The 18,795-nt window shown below is 45.7% G+C and overlaps 1 protein-coding gene across 2 annotated transcripts in view; it reads right to left on the bottom strand.

The window, feature by feature from the left end:
• Positions 1–690: 690 nt before the first annotated feature.
• Positions 691–18,795, bottom strand: part of ARIH2 (ariadne RBR E3 ubiquitin protein ligase 2) — a 48,556-nt gene continuing 30,451 nt past the window's right edge. For both annotated transcript variants that reach the window (XM_032411242.1, XM_032411243.1), the window contains 13 exons: positions 17,860–17,927; positions 13,730–13,793; positions 12,100–12,250; positions 10,909–11,030; positions 9,506–9,615; positions 7,635–7,752; positions 6,586–6,636; positions 6,474–6,495; positions 4,609–4,760; positions 3,655–3,798; positions 2,971–3,039; positions 1,354–1,437; positions 691–1,128 (listed from right to left, as the gene is read on the bottom strand). In XM_032411242.1, the coding sequence (XP_032267133.1) occupies positions 1,057–1,128; positions 1,354–1,437; positions 2,971–3,039; positions 3,655–3,798; positions 4,609–4,760; positions 6,474–6,495; positions 6,586–6,636; positions 7,635–7,752; positions 9,506–9,615; positions 10,909–11,030; positions 12,100–12,250; positions 13,730–13,793; positions 17,860–17,927 (1,227 nt within the window). In that variant the 3' untranslated portion in view covers positions 691–1,056. The remainder of the gene's footprint in view (positions 1,129–1,353; positions 1,438–2,970; positions 3,040–3,654; positions 3,799–4,608; positions 4,761–6,473; positions 6,496–6,585; positions 6,637–7,634; positions 7,753–9,505; positions 9,616–10,908; positions 11,031–12,099; positions 12,251–13,729; positions 13,794–17,859; positions 17,928–18,795) is intronic.

The following is an 18,795-nucleotide window of genomic DNA, read 5'->3' as shown; positions in this document are numbered from 1 at the left end:
CTCTGACCCTGAAGTTCACCAGAGAACAGTGCAGCAGGACAGTGTCAGGTATGGACAGCCGTGTGTGAACCTGGTTAGTTATATTACTGGAACACTGGCACAAAAGAAGGGACCAAGGTAAAACAAATTTATTCTGGGGAATAATTCCCTTTAAAAGTAGATCTCTATCTTTAGGAGACAAAAGGAAACACTGTGCTGAACTCATGTCCCCTGGTCTGGAGGGCCACAAGCCCACCTATGCTCTGCTGTGGGCTCTGGCCTCAGTGGCCAGACCTGGGTAAACCTGGAAGAAAGATTAGCCCACAGACACACAGTGCCATCGGAGACAATAACACCCTGTGACAAGGCCCCTTTCTGTATTATCTCCTCCCTGCAAGGTAAGGCAGGTGCACCCGACCACAGAAGGGTCCCCCAAGGACCAGGCAGGAGGCATGATGTGACTGCCAGTGCTCCATGCCCGTTACACAGGCCAACTCAATTCCCCACCGTCCGCCACCCACACTCTTCCTGAGACACCAGCTGTGGCCAAACCCATGAGAATCTGGAAAACAGAGACCACCCTGGAATCCTCTTGCAGGAGACATTCTGAGGCAGGATGGGCAGGCAGCATGTTACATTCTAAGTAAAATAGCTAGAGGGTAAAACACTCCAATGCCAATTTATTTTTAAAAAGGGTTCTGTGTAATTCTATGGTTTGCCCTTTTTTTTTTTTTTTGTATAATTATACAACCTTTGAAAATTACGTAAGTTGTAATGATCTAATACTATTAATAGTCATTCAGAAAAAACTCTCCCTCCCTCCCAACAACCATCCAGGGGGAATTAAAAGTCCTGAAAAGAGGCCAATTCAACATGGCCTCTACCCTGGTAGAAACAAAAAGCAAAAAGATGAGAAGAAAACAGAAATGGACTAACAGGTGCGTGGCCAGTGTCTGTCAGGAGTGGGGCCCTGGCTGTTGCCTGAGGTGGTGAAAGGCAGAGCCTGCAGCATGCAGTTCGGCAGCCGGGAGGCCTCGCAGCCACATCGTCCTCACTCCAGCGCGTCCGTGTCCCAATCTAGGTGTCATGGAAATCCTTCAGCAGGGTTCTCCTCCGCTGCTCTGCTATGTGCATCTGGTTCTCTAAATCCTGCAGCAGGGAAGCAAGATGGTGCTTGCACGGCCCAGTCCCGAGAGTGCAAAACAGCCAAAGCCACCCCCACCACTGGCAGGGGCTTCGAGGGGTCAAGGCACTGCCCTTCCCACCCTGCTCTGCAGCAGCTTCTGGTCCACAGGCTAACAACCCTGTCACCTGTTAACAAGCCAGTCCTCCCTGGCCTGCAACAGAGAGACCAAGAAGGGGGCAGGCACTCACCCCTCTGTCATAGCTGTCTGCACGCTCCACTTTCCATGACAGGTTTTCGATCTCAGCCTCCAGCTGAGCCTGCTGGTATTCAAACTGTATGGGCAGAGCAGGAGGGTCAAAAGGAGAGGGGCTGCAGCCGGGGCAGGGCCTGCAGATGGAGGGGCAGATGCAGCACCTCAGGCTCGCATGAGCTACAGACAACCCTGAGACTGTCCTCAGAGAGCAGTGCTAGTTCCTGCAGCCAGAGCCAGAAGCCCATCAAAAGGCTACCTGAGGGGCGCCTGGGTGGCTCAGTTGTTAAGCGTCTGCCTTCGGCTCAGGTCATGATCCCGGGGTCCTGGGATCGAGCCCCACATCGGGCTCCCTGCTCCATGGGGAGCCTGCTTCTCCCTCTCCCACTCCCCCTGCTTGTGTTCCCTCTCTCGCTGTGTCTCTCTCTGTCAAATAAATAAATAAAATCTTAAAAAAAAAAAAAAAAAAAAAGGCTACCTGAAGAGTACACCCAAGCAGCAAGGCCCCACTTGCCCTCTACCCCAAAAGAAAGGGGAAAAAATTTAAGCCACTGAAGACAATATTCTCAACATACAGGGAAACAGAGGCTGCAAAAACAAGTCAAAATGGATATTCGTAGACATGGTATTCACTGAATACTTAATTTTTTCAGCCCTTCTGCAAATCAAGTCTTAAAAATATTCAAACCATTTGACTTAGTAATTGTGCATCCGTTGTACAATTATACACAAAATGTCCCTCAACGTCTTATTTATAGTAATGAAAAAGAGAAACAATGAACGCCCCAACTGATGGTACAACCATATAATGAAACATTTATGCACATATTAAAAATAGTATTTACCAGCCTGGTAAATAAGGACAGCTGCAACAATAAATGGTTGTAACAATAGAATGTCATGTATATAATTAACATTAAATGTAGAAATAATTTTAAAAGGCTGAAAAATGCTAACAGTAGCCATGTCTTTCTGGTGGGATTATGGATGATGTAAATGTTTTTCTGTCTTCCAACATTTAAGCAATAAATGTGAATTACTTTATAATCAGGGGAAACAACCCATATCTAAGATAAAGAATTAAACAAAGATGCAAAAAAGTCCACTATAATTTAGGAACATGCATACTGGGTATCCTCCTAAAGCATGGGTGCCGGCCTCCCAAGAGCTTTTTAGCCAGTTGTCCTATAACTATGGCCATTCAGGGGCTTTGGTATATCTGCCTTGATATTACACACAAAGCCAGGGCCTGAAGTCTATTTTAGAGATGCCTACAGGAGAACTGAACTTTTTTTTTTTTTTTAAAAGAGAGAGAGCGAGAGCGAGCGCATATGCACACAGGGGTGAAAGAGAGAATCTTAAGCAGGCTCTGTGATGAGCGTGGAGCAGGGCTCAATCTCACCACCCTGAGATCATAACCTGAGCCCAAACTAAGAGTCAGATGCTTAACTGACTGAGCCACCCAGGTGCCCCAGGAGAGCTAAACTTTTTAAAATGACAGCTTTGTTTTGCCCTCCCAACAACCAGGGTCTGGTCCCCACTCTCCGGGAAAGTGCGGGTAGACAAGGATACCTCTGAAGCTAAGAGGGCAGAGCAGAGGACTGCTTGGCCTTACCAGCTTCTTCCTGGGTCCAGACTCCATGTAGTAGGCATACGGGTAAGTGTACTGCAGGGTGTATCGGCACTACAACAGAAGAGAGAAGGCCTGCATGTGTGAACCTAACCCGCACGCATCTCAGGTGGCTTTCACAATTCTTACCCTACCGTGCAAGTTAGCCTGGCTCTACAGATATGGGCTCAAAGGAATGAGGCCAAGCCAAATCAAGGATGAACTGGGGGACAACATGGAGAAAGCTGAAACAGAAATGGTCACAGAACACCCCACAGTTCCTTTTTCAAACTGTGATTTATTACCAGCAGCTGCCTCAATGGCTCTTCCTTCGGGTCGGACATCAGAGTCCACACATCTATCTCATACTTGTCCAAAGACAATCTCTTAGTTTCTTTGGAGTGATGCATGGATGGGACAAAAGAAGAAAAGGGCTCTAGTTTTCCCTGCAGTTCCTTCCCTATGGCTGAGGCAGTGGAATACTCTTCTTGGAAATCCCCTGGCAGCCAGCAGCAGGCTGGGTCCTCAGTGGGCATAGCCCAGGGAAATGTGGGCCCAGAAGCAGAAGCATGTAGAGCGACACAAAGTGCTGTGTTCCCTTGCCCCATACAGTGCCTCCCACCCTCAGACGTCTGGGCCTGACAGGGCCAGGCGCTGGGCCAGGGATCAGAAGAGGGAGGTGGTACAGACCTTGGCCAAGAGCTTGGCAGCATTCTGTAGGTACTGCCAGTCGATCCACGTCCCCAGATTATTCATGACTCTCTCCTGAATCTTTTCATGAATCCGCTGATAGGTCTGTGCCTCTAGCTGCAAGCTCTTGTTGTGGTTTTCCCACTACAGGGTATAGAGAAAGGTGCACAAGTCCTGACAGAAGTTCAGAATAGACACCTTGGCTGGCACAGCATGGCCACAGCTTCATCTAACTTATGGGGACTGTCTGTCCTTGCAAGTGCAGGAGGAGGACTTCTTCTTTTTTAAAGATTTATTTATTTGAGAGAGAGAGAGCGCGCGCATGCGGGGCAGGGTGGAGGGGCAGAGGGAGACTGAGAAAAGCAGGCTCCCTGCCGAGTGCAGAGCCCAATGTGGGCTGATCCCAGGGCCCTGAGATCCTGACCTGAGCTGAAATCACGAGTCGGCCGCCCAGTCGACGGAGCCATTCAAGCGCCCCAGGAGGGGAACTTCCTTAGTCCATACTACTAACCCTGTCCTAAGCAGTGGCCTGCCAGCCATATCACTCTACCATCTAGGGCAACAGGGCTTCAGTCCTGAAGACTAAACAAAGCTAGGCACCCGCTGGTCTACTGTGTTTAGAAAGTAAATGCGCCACCCTCTTTGGGCTTCTGAAGGGTCTTCCTGGGAGGAAGGGCCCTCTAAATTTGATTAAGATGGTACTGGATGGAAAAGACTATCTGATGGTCCCGTCATTGTTCTTCAATCCGTCATTCAAAGAGCACTGTTGGTCGTGGCTGCCCTGTGGAGCCCGGAAGTCACATTTATGGAAGCACCACTCAGGCCCACTGCAGGAGCTCCTCTCCCTGACTTCTGTGTGCACAGACCGGCAGACCAGTCCCTGGGAATTCTGCCTCAGCAGGCCAGTGGGAAGAAGCCCACTCATGAGGAGCAGCCACAGGAGAAGATGCCTACCCTCTCAAAGTAGAACAAGTACTTCTTGAGGGCCTCCCTGGCCTGCGCTTGTTGGCTCTGGTTGACAATGTCGGGGTTCTCCTTGTACCGACTGCACTCATAGTACTCGCTGCCATGGGTCTTCCAATCTCCTAGACACATCCAGCAGAAGTCTGCAAAGAATAGAAAATGAGGCATTTATACCCAAAAGATAAGCCCGCATTCCTCCAAAGGCAAAGCAGTGGGACAGACAGATCCTGTGAAAGGGGCGTGGGGCGGGGTTGTGACCTGACCAGAACTTCCTAAGGGTGCCTCTTTCCAGGAGGAAAGTGCACCTCTCCTCTTTGTCACATAACACTGTCCCTGTAGCCTTTCCTTGCCAATATGAACAATAGCCACCTGTCCTAAGAAGATTTTGTACACAAAGCTGGGAATAAAGGCTTTCTGCTATTATGTCATTTTTTTTTTTTTTTTAAAGAACAGTTCTATAAAACCAACAGCTACCCAATAGTTCCTACTCAGAATTATGAGTCTGCGTCTACACTGAGGAAGTGAAGAGGGAAAAATAAAGATCCACCAAACATCCATAAATTACTGTGGTCTAACGGAGAGGGGCCAACCACAGTGCTGTTAGATGGCTCCATCTCTATCCTGTCTGGTCTATATCCTGTCCCTGACAAAGACCCTGACGATGGGTAAACTCTGTTTCCCAGGATTCAAGTTGGCTCACTGACTTCTCCAAAGGACCTCATATAAAATTTGGGGAGACCCTCAGAGACCCAGAAGTCGTTCTCTTCTCCTGGGAGCCTTCACTAAACAGCGGCAATACCGCTATCTCCTTAATTAGCTAGGTGGTGTTTGGTACGGTCTTAAATACTACTACACTGCTTAGGGCTGCCCGTATAGGTGGTCACGATACAGGAATGCAAGGGATGGCAGCTAACTCTGGGTGGTGAGGGATGGGGAGACTTACAGGGAGGGACACACAGGGGACTTCTTGGGTACAAGGAATATGATGGGTACCGGGGTGTTCACTTGCCATTTCTCTTTAAACTGTATGCAAGTCTTATGCACTGTTCTAAGTGGATGACACACGTCCCTCTCACTCAAACACACAAAGACAGAGTGGGATACCACAGAGGAAATATGCCACTACCCACGGCCTATCTTCATTCTACACTTCACTGTCACTGTTCCCCTCTAACACCTTGCCATGTCCATTCTGATTACGGGAATGTTTCCTGGGAAAACACAGGAATACCATTAGATGGACCCTTACAAAGAGGAACCCTCAGGGCCTCTGGTCAGCATTGAAGCTGCTGTGTAGGAGACCTGTTTGGACGTACTTTCTACTTGAACAAATTTTATTTCTTTACTTCATCTGGCAGGAAGGAAAGCAAAACCAATAGGTTCCATGTAAGCTACTCCTGATGGACGAAGGAGATGTAAAAGGCCAAATCAGAAGCCCGTGTGGAAACTTTGTAAAACCTCGAAGGAAGACTCTTCTGTTACTCCCTCCAATAAAACAGCCTGTTGTAAAAAGGTACCTGTAAGGTAGCACAGATAAACCCCACATTACTTACCTGCCTTGGCAAAAGTAAAAAGAGCACACTAAAATCTTCTTGGATGACTGAGGATCATTAAGGTCTAAGAGTCATCCCAACCTTGACTTCTGACTATCTGTGTCAGCAAGACGGCAGTGAGATTGTAAGAGGCACCAGAAAGGAGTAAGTGAAAAATCAAGAGCTGCTTTAGGCTGGGTACTGTAAGTGACTGAGGCTGCCCTTTGTCACTTCACTACAAAAGCACTCACTGAACAGTGGAGGCCCAGGCACAAGAAACGCAGACTGTGCCCCTGGGCCTTGTGTACCACGCCCGGGACTCACCGTGTTTACACTTGGAGCATTGCTGTCAGAGGGAAACAGAAGAGAACATGTTAAGGGCAGGCTGACCAAAGGCTCCATGGCACATATGCAAAGAGTACGGGCTTCTGCTCACCATGTGATTGCAGCCTCCGTTCTTCTCAATGCAGATGTTGCACTTGGGACACTGAGGAGACAGAAGGGCCCCATTAGGCTCACACACCACCAGGCCGGTTCTAAGACAAATTACACAAAGCTCCTGGCACCCGTGCCCAGTAGCTCATCGTGCGAGCCCTTGTGGGGAGGAGCATCTCACTTAAATGTGGCGGGTCGCTGAGGCTGGAACAGCAATTCAAGGAAATGAGGTCAGCACATTTGGCTCTGAAACACTCCAAGCACCGGCTGAGCCCCACTAAGTCTTCCACCATCTGTCTCTGCCACGAGGCTGCTCAGATTAAGCACAAGCTGAGTCAGCACAAAGCCTTCCTGCTTGGGAAGAATGCCAAAGCAACACACGATCTGCCACACTGGACCAAGTCCTGGTCAGCTTGCCTGGACTTCTGCTTCCACAAGAGGGGAAGGAAACCACCTCTAAAGCTCACTTGCTCTCATCTGAGAGATGCCCCAACCTCGGCAGCAATGCAGAGACCAGTCTGACGCTCTGCTCTCCCACTGCCACAAAGCAGACTATGTTTAATGAGGTCACGGTCACGGCTATGCTGTGAGTGCAGCAACTCAGCACATGACCAGCACAGGGTAGGTGCTGAGTCACCCAGGGCTCAAGGGGCTGAGGGCCATGTTTTCCCATGGGAAGTTTCAGAATGAGAACTGGGCATGCCTGGGCTTGCATCAGAGCCTTGCTCTTTACTACATGTTGCTATCAACCACCTCCCTCCCAGGGCTGTTAAAGCCTGGGAGGCATTAAAAAAAACCCAGGTTTTCCTCTAATTAGTCACCATATGGGTCAAACTTTTCCAGGTAGTTCAGTATTTTATTAAAATAAATGCATCCAACACATGCTATGATAGTCCGCTGCAAACTCTGCCAACTTTGGGCAAGGGTCTGCAGCCTCCAGCAAGGGCCCTGGGGCCCTGGGTGTTCTGCTCTCAATGGCCAGCCTCCTGGGTGAGGCCCTAGGCAGCATTAAGGAGGGCAGATCCATGACAGGTAAGATACAGTCCTTACGTCTTTAGTGTGAGCACTAATGTAGTTGGCTGTTTCAGAGTCGTCTGCACACTTCGTGAGCCATTTCCGGATTGTGGCGCAGTCTGTGGGGGCGTGATACATCTGACGACACTTGAAACTTAAAACCAGAAAAGAAAAACATTCAAATAACTGTTAGGTCAGGGTCCCATGTTTTCAATTTTCCTTCTGTCCAAGCCAACAGATCCTGAATTTGAGTTTTTCAAAAAAGTCAAGTCACCTCTCAAGGCCTTTGGGATCTTTACTTACCCAGGGCTATGATGAAATACTGTACGAATTTCTCTTCAATCTAAGCACTTCTAAGACACACTCTTAATAAACCCAAATAAAATGCTTCTGTCTTAAATATCCTGTGTGGTGTTAACCCTCCCTTAAAGGATGTCAAATTCAGAGTTCAGTTTCTCAAAGGACATGGTGAGGTGCTCTGAGACAGATAACTCAGCTCAGACCCAAGCAAAACCAAGATCCACTTTTTGGGAGCCTTGACTTAACTCCAGCCAGATGTGCACATGATGTACACATGACAGAACCTGTTCAGTCTGCAGGGCCGTGATACCTCTGACAATGCCTGAAACTTAAAATCAGAAAAGAAAACACTCCAACAACTCATCCAGCTAGGCTTCCATGTTTTTAATTTCCCTTTTGTCCAAGCTAACACAACGTTTGGATAGTAAAGGCACTCAGGCAAACAGCCTAACACATGTCCCAGGGAAAGAAGCTCATAATGTGGGACACAGGGGCACCTGGGTGGCTTGGTTGGTTAAGTGTCTGCCTTCGGCTCAGGTCATGATCTCAGGGTCCTGGGACTGAGTCCCGTGTCAGGCTCTCTGCTCAGCGGGGAGCCTGCTTCTCCCTCTCCCTCTGCCTGTGCTCTCTCACTCTCTGTCAAATAAAAAAAATCTTAAAACAAAAAAAAGTGGGACACAAAGGATGGAGAGCAACTACATTAGTGGTTCTTTTTTATTTATTTATTTTTAAGGTAAGCTCTACGCCTAGCATGGAGCCCAACATGGGGCTTGAACTCACGACCCTGACATCAAGACCAGAGCTGAAATCAAGAGTCGGACACTTAATTGACAGAGCCACCCAGGCACCCTTATGTTAGTGGTTTTTAATCTTTGGTGAGCCAAAGACTCCCTCAACAATGGTTTGAAAGGCAAGAACACATGCACACACATCCCATTTTCCATGTAGTTTCTCTGAAGCCCCACCATGAATCATCTTAGGGAGGCGTGATTAGGGACAGACACAGATGCAGACCTAAATTATGGCTCTGCCATTGCCTTGCATCTCCATTTCCTCCCCTATAACATGAGGGCAACAGTATCAATTGTACACAATTGTGACAATGTAGGTAAAGAGATGAGAATAATGTCTTTCCCACGGTAAGTCTTCAGTACACTTTATCCCCGTATCTACTGAATGGAGTAACCCCAAGTAGACGTAAACTACCTTTATGAATTATAGTGTTATAAAATTAGCCTACAAAGGCCAAGATGGAGGAAGATTCGAACACCGAAGGTTGTAGCTTTCAAACACAGTAATACTCAATTATCTGTGCAGGCACATACATACCCACATTGACAATCTCTGTGCCATGAGTTTCAGTAGCACAAACCATAGCACATTCTCCAAGAATCTGTGCCACTTTTTTGTTTCTAGACTGAGCATTATCAAACATCCCGTGGAACATGAGATGCTGGGTACATACCCTGCCCCCTCGGAGCAGAGCTGCTAGTTAGTCTCAAAGACCCTGTCTTTCCCAGCCCCACCCTCACCCACAGCAACAGCAGCGGTGCTTTGGAGGACAAGGCAGGAGCCCAGGGCTGTTCAGCACCCACACTCACTCTTACCAGAACACCTCGTTGCACCGATTGCACTGTACTCGGCGAGCTCTAGGCTCCTGTACCCGAATAACCATGGGGCAGTCTGCACCAGGGCACAGCTGGAGCTGGTAATGACTCTGTGAACACACCAAGGGGAAACAATGAGGACATCCCCTAGTCACTGCTTCCAAATCAGACTTCCCTGCAGCTCAAACACCTTCTGTCCTTCCAGCCGATGACTTCTATCAAGGGGCTATAGGAATTCAGAAAGGATGTCACAAAGAACAGCATTAGGCAGATATTAAAGACCTATGAATGTTTAGCTAAAACTAGGTAGCAGCTCACTAGAATGATCTAAGGCTAGATTTTAAAATGGGGTACAGAACTGTGTCTGTGAGCTGAAAGTGCACAGGTCTGGAAAGGAACATAGCCCAATCCGCTGTGCATCTGAAAGTATTATTCTAAGTAAAATAAGACCGAGAAAGACAAGTATCATATGATTTCACTTCTGTGCAGAATTTAAAAAACAAAATGAATAAACAAAACAAAACTCAAAGATACAGAGAATAGAAGGGGAAGGGGGTTATAGGGTGGGTGAAATGGGTGAAGGGGGTCAATTATATGGTGACGGATGGTAACTAGACTTACTTTGGTGATCACTTTGTAGCATATACAAATATTGAATTATTATGTTGTATACCTGAAACCAATATGTTACACACCAATTTTACCCAAAAACAAAAACAAAAGCTCTGAGAGGCTCAATGACCCTCACGCATGTATCAAAGGCAGCAAACAGCACAGGGAACAAGGCACTGTTTATCCCGCAGCCCATGTACGAGAAGATCCAGCCCGTTAGGCAATCTTGTAAGCTCAGGCACAATTGACGAAAAGTATGAGAACTATGCTGCATGGAGGCTGCAAGCCTGAGTCGGGAGCCCAAGGGAGGGGAGGGAATCCAAAACTGACCACGCTGGAATCCTGGACAAGTTTTCAAATTGCACAAAAAGCAATACCCCTTCTCTGTGCTTTATAAATCACCCAGTGAACCAAATGCAACAGCAACTCCTGAGATAGCCCTGACTCCTGTTCATTCCCTGCCATACAATACATTTTAAGCAACTGTGTAGAAGGGGAGGAGGCCTGACCATTCTACCAGAGAAAACCAAGACTCAGAGAGGTCAAATAAAGGGTGGAAGACTACACAGCGAGGAAGTAACAGACCTGGGATTCATGTCATTGTCAGCCTCACTCCAGGGCCTGTGTTCCTCACTACCACTCTAGTGGCTTCTCCACTTTGTAAAAGCCAAGAGCTCTTTCTTCAAATTATAGCATCTAATGGCAGCCTTGTCTACAAAGTGACTGTGGTGAGCATGAGATGGAAGGTAGGCCCAGGAAGACAGACTTGCAACGACAGGGGCTGGTCATACCTCCACATAGTCCCTAAAGAGGTAGCGCCTGTATTTGTCTCTCAATTCTTCATTGGGCAGCAATGGAAACACGAAGTCCTCTGGTGTTCGGAGTGGGCAGTCCTGAGCCATGCAAGAGACTCCTGTTGAACAAAGACAACATGATGGATAACTGCACTGCAGAAGACATGACAATAATATATTTCCCCACTGCGTTCACCCAACAAATTCAGATTCCACATAGGAAATCCCTGAAGCCACAGAATTTATCTTAAAAAGAAAGAGAGAAATTAATGTATTTGCAGTGACACAACTAAAATTTACCTCAAATTACATATATATCACAAATAGCACCACTAAAAAAGCAGTATCATCTAAAAAATCCTATATGGTTCTTGGGGCACCTGTCTGGCTCAGTTGGTAGAGCAGGAGACTCTTGATCTCAGGGACATGAGTTCAAGCCCCCCATGGAGCGCAGAGATTAACTTAAAAAAAAAAAATCCTAGGGCGCCTGGGTGGCTCAGTTGGTTAACCGACTGCCTTCGGCTCAGGTCATGATCCTGGAGTCCCGGGATCGAGTCCCCCATCGGGCTCCCTGCTCAGCAGGGAGTCTGCTTCTCCCTCTGACCCTCCTCCCTCTCATGCTCTCTGTCTCTCATTAAAGAAAGAAAGAAAAAAAAAAAAAAATCCTGTATGGTTCTTGACTAACAATTTTGTTTTGTGACATTTAGTATTACGTTCAAGTGACTACCACCCAACACAATGAGATTCTGCAGATACTGTAAATGCTAACTGAGTTCTAATACCATCAAGTCATAGCATGACAAACACTCCTATAACCAATCACCAAATCTGATTTGTGTTATGCTACCTAAATAGCAGCAATCTCTGAGGGTTTCTGAGTTATAGCTACCACTTGGGGCATCAAGATAGGGGAGGCAGCTTAAAGGAGAGTTCTCCCCTAAGTTCACCTTGCACTCACACCAACATTTACATATATGCCCAAACAACAGCCTTAATCTTCTCATTTTGCTCAGGACTGGGGAAAATCTTGCCACTGTTCAGCCTGGTGTGTTTGGAAACTAATGGTTCTGACAATAAAAACCCCAATCAGGCTCAGAAGAAAACAGCAGTTGACCTGAGTCCCTGCAAGGGCAAAGCTGAAGACAAATACTTCACGCCAGCCTTTTACAGATTTTGCAGCACACTCACCCACACCCACGCCGTCCTTGACAAGTACTGAGCAGTGCTGCTCCCAGCAGCTACGGCAAAACTGGTGCTGACAGGCCAGAGAAAGTAGGTTTTCCTTCCGCACAAACTGCATACACACTGCGCAGTGGTGAGGGGGGTGGGCCGTGGGAACCTGGGGAGAGGCAGACCCAAATGAGCGAAGAGGGGCCTTCAGATCCTGGGAGGCCACAGGGGTGCCTGACGCAGCCAGGTGCATGGGAGGCGAGCCTGACCCTGCAACAAGTGTCAGAACTCAACTGCAATGTGTGGGCTCTGTGGGTCCCAAAAGTTCTCAACAGAAAGCACAGATCAGGAAGGCTTCCCGAAGGAGGTGGCACATGAGCTGGGCTTGCACAATCACTAGGATTCAGAGAGGCAGAGGAAAGCTGAAAGGAGAACTTACATTAGTTTATGATGTCAGGCTGAAGAACTCAGAATTTCCAAATTGCCAAGGTCCTTAAAGGTCATTCAGTCCAAATTCTGCTTTTAGAGGCTACTGGTTTTCTTTTATGAACCGCCCCATTTGGTGCACAGAGCTGCTACTCAAGCTTCTAACAAGACCACATTGCAGGTTTACTTGTCAAAGATAGTGCTTTTCCCATAGATATGCCCAAAACATAAAACTTTACAGTTTTTACTAACTCACAACTCATCCTTAACACACTGCAGAGATGTCATATACAATTAATTTAGAGGGATGAGGAAGGCTCCTACTAGGGAAGAAACCTTCCAGGATGTGGGCAAATAACTGCAAAGCTTGAACTCCAGAATCCATGCCACGCTATACGATCTGGCAGACAAAGACAATGTGGGACCCCTGGCCCAAGCCAGAAGTCCACTACGGGTTTACATTAGGTTCTGGTTAGTTCACTGGGAATACAATAAACAATTGGAAGGAAAAAGGCTGTATTCTCATGTTTATCCAATATGCTTCTGGAAATTTTCTCCTGAGAGCTACAAAGTTATGTGGTAATTTGAACCCTGATTCTCCCTCCTAAAGAGTGCTTTCGACATGGCCCTTACTCATTTGACAAATGTCTGTCAAACTCCTAAATACAGAGGACATTGCTATGCATAGTAAGATATGGTTCCTAACCATAAAGCACACAGTCTGGTAGGGGAGCTGAAAAAGATGAGTGACTCACTACATCACACAGGTAAAGATTTCAAGACATAACTAGAGGTGTTTGGAGAGGAGAGATCACAGGCTTTGTGAGAGACAGCCTGATTTGGGTCTTTAAAGATGAGTTCCATTCCCACAAGCAAAGATGGGGACAGGGTCAAGACATTCCAGGCCAGGGCTGGCACAAGCAGTCAAAGAGGCATGTGGTGAGCTTGGGAACACCAAGGAACCCAGCAGGAATGCAGTACAGGCTGTGTGTAAAGAGGAAGGTGAGGCTGGAGAGGGCCCCAGGACTGGCAATGATTTATTCTTCATCCATGAGGAAACTCTTTAAACTAAAATGGAAATGGAAGATTTAGGCCCATACTGGAACAAAAATCTCAGGCATGTTCTACTATACACAAAGCAAGATGGTTCTCAGTAACACCATAAGCCACAGCAAGAGCCATGTGTGTCAGGAGAAGCCTTGCTCAGGTGGGAGATACTCACATGTTTCGAGGGACTGGGCTGAACTCGAGCCTCAACGAGCAGCTGAGCAGAATTAGACTTGTATCTACAAAACAAAAAGCAGAAATAAAGGGATTCAGAAACGAAGGCAAACGTTTTAACCTCTGAACAAAACCAGATGAGCCCAACAAGTGCTGCATTTGCACTAAAGTGTCTTTGTCTCTAATTACCTTCTGACAGTACCAAGCTTCCTTTCACTTTGGTATAAATAGTTTTCTCTTTCCATTTTTTAATTTTATTTTTTTAAATATTTTATTTATTTGACAGAGAGAGACACAGCGAGAGAGGGAACACAAACGGGGAATGGGAGAGGGAGAAGCAGGCTCCCCGCTGAGCAGGGAGCCCAATGTGGGGCTCGATCCCAGGACCCTGGGATCATGACCTGAGCCAAAGGCAGACGCTTAACAACTGAGCCACCCAGGCGCCCCATCTCTTTCAATTTTTAGCCCTCAACTGGTATGAGAATGATAACCCTGATTCAGAGACACCAAACTGTAAGAAAAATACTTATGAAGGACCATGTCTGTTTTCAACTCCTTTCTGGAAATATCTCTGTGTCTTCAGAATAGGAAAGGATATCTTAAGACAAAGAATATGCAGGGGTACCTGGTTGGCTCAGTCGGTGGAGCATGCGATTCTTGATCTTGGGGTTGTGGGTTCAAGCTCACATTGGGTGTAGAGATTACTTAAATAAAAACTTAAAAAAAAATGCAAAGCATAAAGGGAAACTCTGACCAATTATGTTACATTTAAGAAGTTCAGGTCACCAGAACACCATGAAGTGAAAAGCCAGGCTATAAATGGAAGATAATTCAATACATATATAATTGGCAAAAGACTGATATTCAGAATAAATAAAAAGAAAACTTCCTCCAAGTCCATTTGAAAAGACAAAATAACAATAAAAAATGGGCAAAGACAGAGCAAGCATTTCACAGAAAAGAAAGCATGAATGGTCCTTAACAAGAAAAGATGCTCAACCTCCATAATAATCTGGGACACAATTATATGTCATTTATACCCAGCAGATTGTAAAACTTCAAGTCTGACAGCATCAGGAACACTCATATACCACTGGGAGGCATGTAACACGATACAATCACTTTGGAAACATTTTGCCATCTAGTAAAGCTAAGGAACAGATACCCTCACTTTCTATACTCAACCGTAGAAAAATATATGACACTAGGAGTCATGCACAAGAGTTTTCAGAGCTGCATTATTTGTAACAGCAAAAAACTAAAACTCACAAATGGTTTTTGACAGGAATATGGATAAGATGTCATAAAATGCAGCCTTGTTAATTTTAAAAGTTGAAGAACACATACAGCATGATTCCATGTCTGTAAAGTTCTAAAAACATAGAAAACTAGGGGTACCTGGGTGGCTCGGTTGATTAAGCATCCGACTCTTGATCTCAGCTCAGGTCTTGATCTCAATGGTCATGAGTTCAAGCCCTGTGCTGGGCTCCATGCTGGGAATGGAGCCTACTTAAAAAAACAAAAACAAAAACACAAAATCACACAAAACTAAAGGATATATAATTTAAGAATAAGAAGGGGTGCCTAGGTGGCTCAGTCGGTTAAGCGTCTGCCTTTGGCTCAGGTCATGATCCTGGGGTCCTGGGATCGAGCCCCGCATCGGGCTCCCTGCTCAGCGGGCTCCCTGCTCCTCTCTCTCCCTCTACTGCTCTCCCTGCTTGTACTCTCTCTCTCTAATAAATAAAATCTTTTTTTTTTTAAGGATTTTATTTATTTGACAGAGAGAGACACAGTGAGAGAGGGAACACAAGCAGGGGGAGTGGGAGAGGGAGAAGCAGGCTTCCTGCCGGGCAGGGAACCCAACGCGGGGCTCGATCCCAGGACCCTGGGATCATGACCTGAGCTGAAGGCAGCCGCTTAACCAACTGAGCCACCCAGGCGTCCCAATAAATAAATAAAATCTTAAAAAAAAGAAAAAAAAAACAATGAATAAGAAAATGATCAATACCGAATTCAAGATACTGATCACTTTGGAGGGGAAGGAAGGGGATGTGGCCAGGCAGACACTGCCATCAGAGGCTTCTGAATAAAGGTCAGAGGGTTTCTTATTTGGGGGGATACTTAAGTATGTTTGCTTTATCATTCTTTAAAACCTACACACATCACACACGTGTGCACATACATACATTTTTGAAAAAGAAACATTTCATAATAAAAATTTAATTCCTTTCTGGAATGAGATATGGAATATATACATTTAAAAATAAAAACAGGAGTGCCTGGGTGGCTCAGTCAGTTAAACGTCCGACTCTTGATTTTGGCCCAGGTCATGAGCTCAGGGTCCTGGGATAGAGCCCCTCATCAGGCTCTGTGGGAAGTCTGCTGGAGATTCTTTCTCTCTCCCTCTGCCCCTCCCCCTGCTCTAACACACTCTCTCTCTAAAATAAATAAAGCAGCTTAAAAAAATAATAAAAATAAAATTACCATGTGGCAATAAAAGTGTCACACAAAACCCAGGAAAACTCATTACCCAGAATCCAGGAAGCTGAGCAGGGAAGAATGTCTCATATACGTGACTTCCTTATTCTACCTAGTCAGAATGCCTCCTTCAACTGCTTTTATTCCTACTTCTCACACTAGTATTGTTAATATCCTTAGCCATCTTGTCTATCCCCAAGTTAGGCTACAGAGTTGGACAGTGAGATACACCCCACTGCTGGAACCTACATGGGTCCAAATTCTGGGTAGTAGAAACAGCAGTGCAGACAGTGGAAGTTCACTTCAAAGTCTACCTAAATGTATTCGCCTCTTGGGGATACAGAGTGAAGAGTTCAGTTAGTGAAATCAGGAGCGTACTTGCTCCTCCCTGAGTGGGTTGAGCTGCTCCAGCAGGTACAGCCATCTCAGTTATGTTTAGCCTGGAGAAGGAAAGGCACGACCTTCCTTTGCAGATAAATGGATCACACCATATAAGGAAAGACTCTCTAGTGTGTGAAAGGGCAGGGATGTGCCCAGTGAATCTCACTAGTGGCAATTTTGTTCTCCAGGGGTTACTTGGAGACATTTTTTATTTCAAAGGCTCCGGGTGCTAATTTCAGTGTCCCAGATTATTATGGAGGTTGAGCATCTTTTCATGTTAATGGCTGTTCATGCTTTATTTTCTATGAAATGATTGTTCTGTCTTTTGCTCATTTTTTATTGTTATTTTGTCTTTTCAAATGGATTCTGCCAGAGATTCTGCCAAACCTTACAATTCACAGAACAGTGCCCCACAAAAAGAATTATCTAACCCCAAAAGGCAGGGATGCTAAGGGTGAGAAACCCTACGCTAGACAGAAGCACGTGCCTCTGCAGGCAGGGCATGGTGACTCTTCCCAGAGGGGGCAGCAGGAGGAGGAACCCCTCCTCCTGACAACTTCCAGGACATCCTGAGACTCCAAGGTCTGTGCCTCTAGAAATCTGGTTCTGGTGGTAAGCTGGCCTATCTTTTCTGAAGGTAATATTTAAAAGTATGTTGCATTCCTCACTTGATATATCCAAAAGAAACAAATGGAGATGTTAGCAAGTGTTATATAGAAGGGCACTGATTAGAAATTCATAACGGCATAAAAAAAATGAACTAACTTCACTGACAACAGGGGTTTGGAAAAAAGCATGGGACATCCAGGGGCGCCTGGGTGGCTCAGTCGTTAGGCGTCTGCCTTCGGCTCAGGTCATGATCCCAGCGTCTTGGGATCGAGCCCCGCATCAGGCTCCCTGCTTTGGTGGGAAGCCTGCTTCTCCCTCTCCCACTCCCCCTGCTTGTGTTCCTCTCTTGCTGTGTCTCTGTCAAATAAATAAATAAATCTTTAAAAAAGAAAAGAAAAGAAAAGAAAAAAAAAGCATGGGACATCTATACGATGAAATACTGAGCCAGCAATGAAACAGAGATAGAGTATGATGCAATCATGAAAAAATGTTCGCCAGGTACTGAGAAGATAAAAGGATATACAATATGATCCAATGTTTTAAATATATAATATGCACATTGTTAAGGATATACTCCAAAACATAAACAATAATCACCACTGGGTGGATGGGCAGAGAAAGAAGCTATGGGCAATGCCATCTCTCTTCCCCCAAACACCTTACCTGTCCAATATCTCTGCAACTTGCCAGTGGAAATTAACTAATATAAGTTTAGCAACTGAATGAGATACCTAGAAAGAAGAAAGAAAAAAAAAAATCAAATTAAAACTGTAGTTTCTTTCAGAGAACTCCACTTTTTGAGAAGTGCATACATTCATGTCTACAGCAGGCCCAGGCTTGATTTCCAAATTCTTCCTCTTGGTTCTCTGCTTCATCTTTTAAGTTCAGACTCTTATAATCTTAGTGATAATCTTAGTATAATCTTTCCTGAATCTCTTTGACTTTTCTTTGTTTTCATTAATGACACTTCCAAGTAATTAGTTTGAGTTGAAACTGAAGTAAAACCACCATTACAATAACAATCCAGCATCCAATTGAAGCAAAAGAGCTATGTGCTCCCTAATGTGGCCTATGTTCCCTCAAGCTGCTGAAGGAGGCCACACATGGGAAGTGCACCTCTAGTTAGGCCTGTTATTCTCAGAAAATCTCCAGGCTTGGACTTCTTGTATAAATCCAGCATATCAAAACACCCCTGCCTAAAACCTCCAAATTCCTGGTAACCAATGAGCCCTGATTGCAAGTATGATTTAAAAGCCTATGGACAGGAGCACCTAGCTTGCGGGGGAGCCTGCTTCTCCCTCTCCTGCTGCCTGCCGCTCCCCCTGCTTTTTCTCTCTGTCAAATAAATGAATAATAATAAAAAAAAAGCCTATGGACAGCTTTTGTGGCCCCTATATTTTAAAGCACACTGGTTGTGGCTATCAAAAAGCCTCAGAAGGTGCTCTGAGCTAGCAATTCTACTTCTGTAAATTTTTCTGAGGAAATCATAGAGGAATACGTGTACCACAGTGTTTTACAAGAGTAAAAAATTAAAAATTACTAAATGTCCAACGAAAAGGAACTAGGTAAATCATATATGATAGGTCTATGCAATGATTT

Source organism: Phoca vitulina, unplaced genomic scaffold (assembly GCF_004348235.1).
Source record: "Phoca vitulina isolate PV1807 unplaced genomic scaffold, GSC_HSeal_1.0 scaffold13, whole genome shotgun sequence".
NCBI classification, from domain to species: domain Eukaryota; kingdom Metazoa; phylum Chordata; class Mammalia; order Carnivora; family Phocidae; genus Phoca; species Phoca vitulina.
The sequence above is the reverse complement of the archived record's forward strand: the minus strand, read 5'-3'. Positions and strand labels throughout refer to the sequence as shown.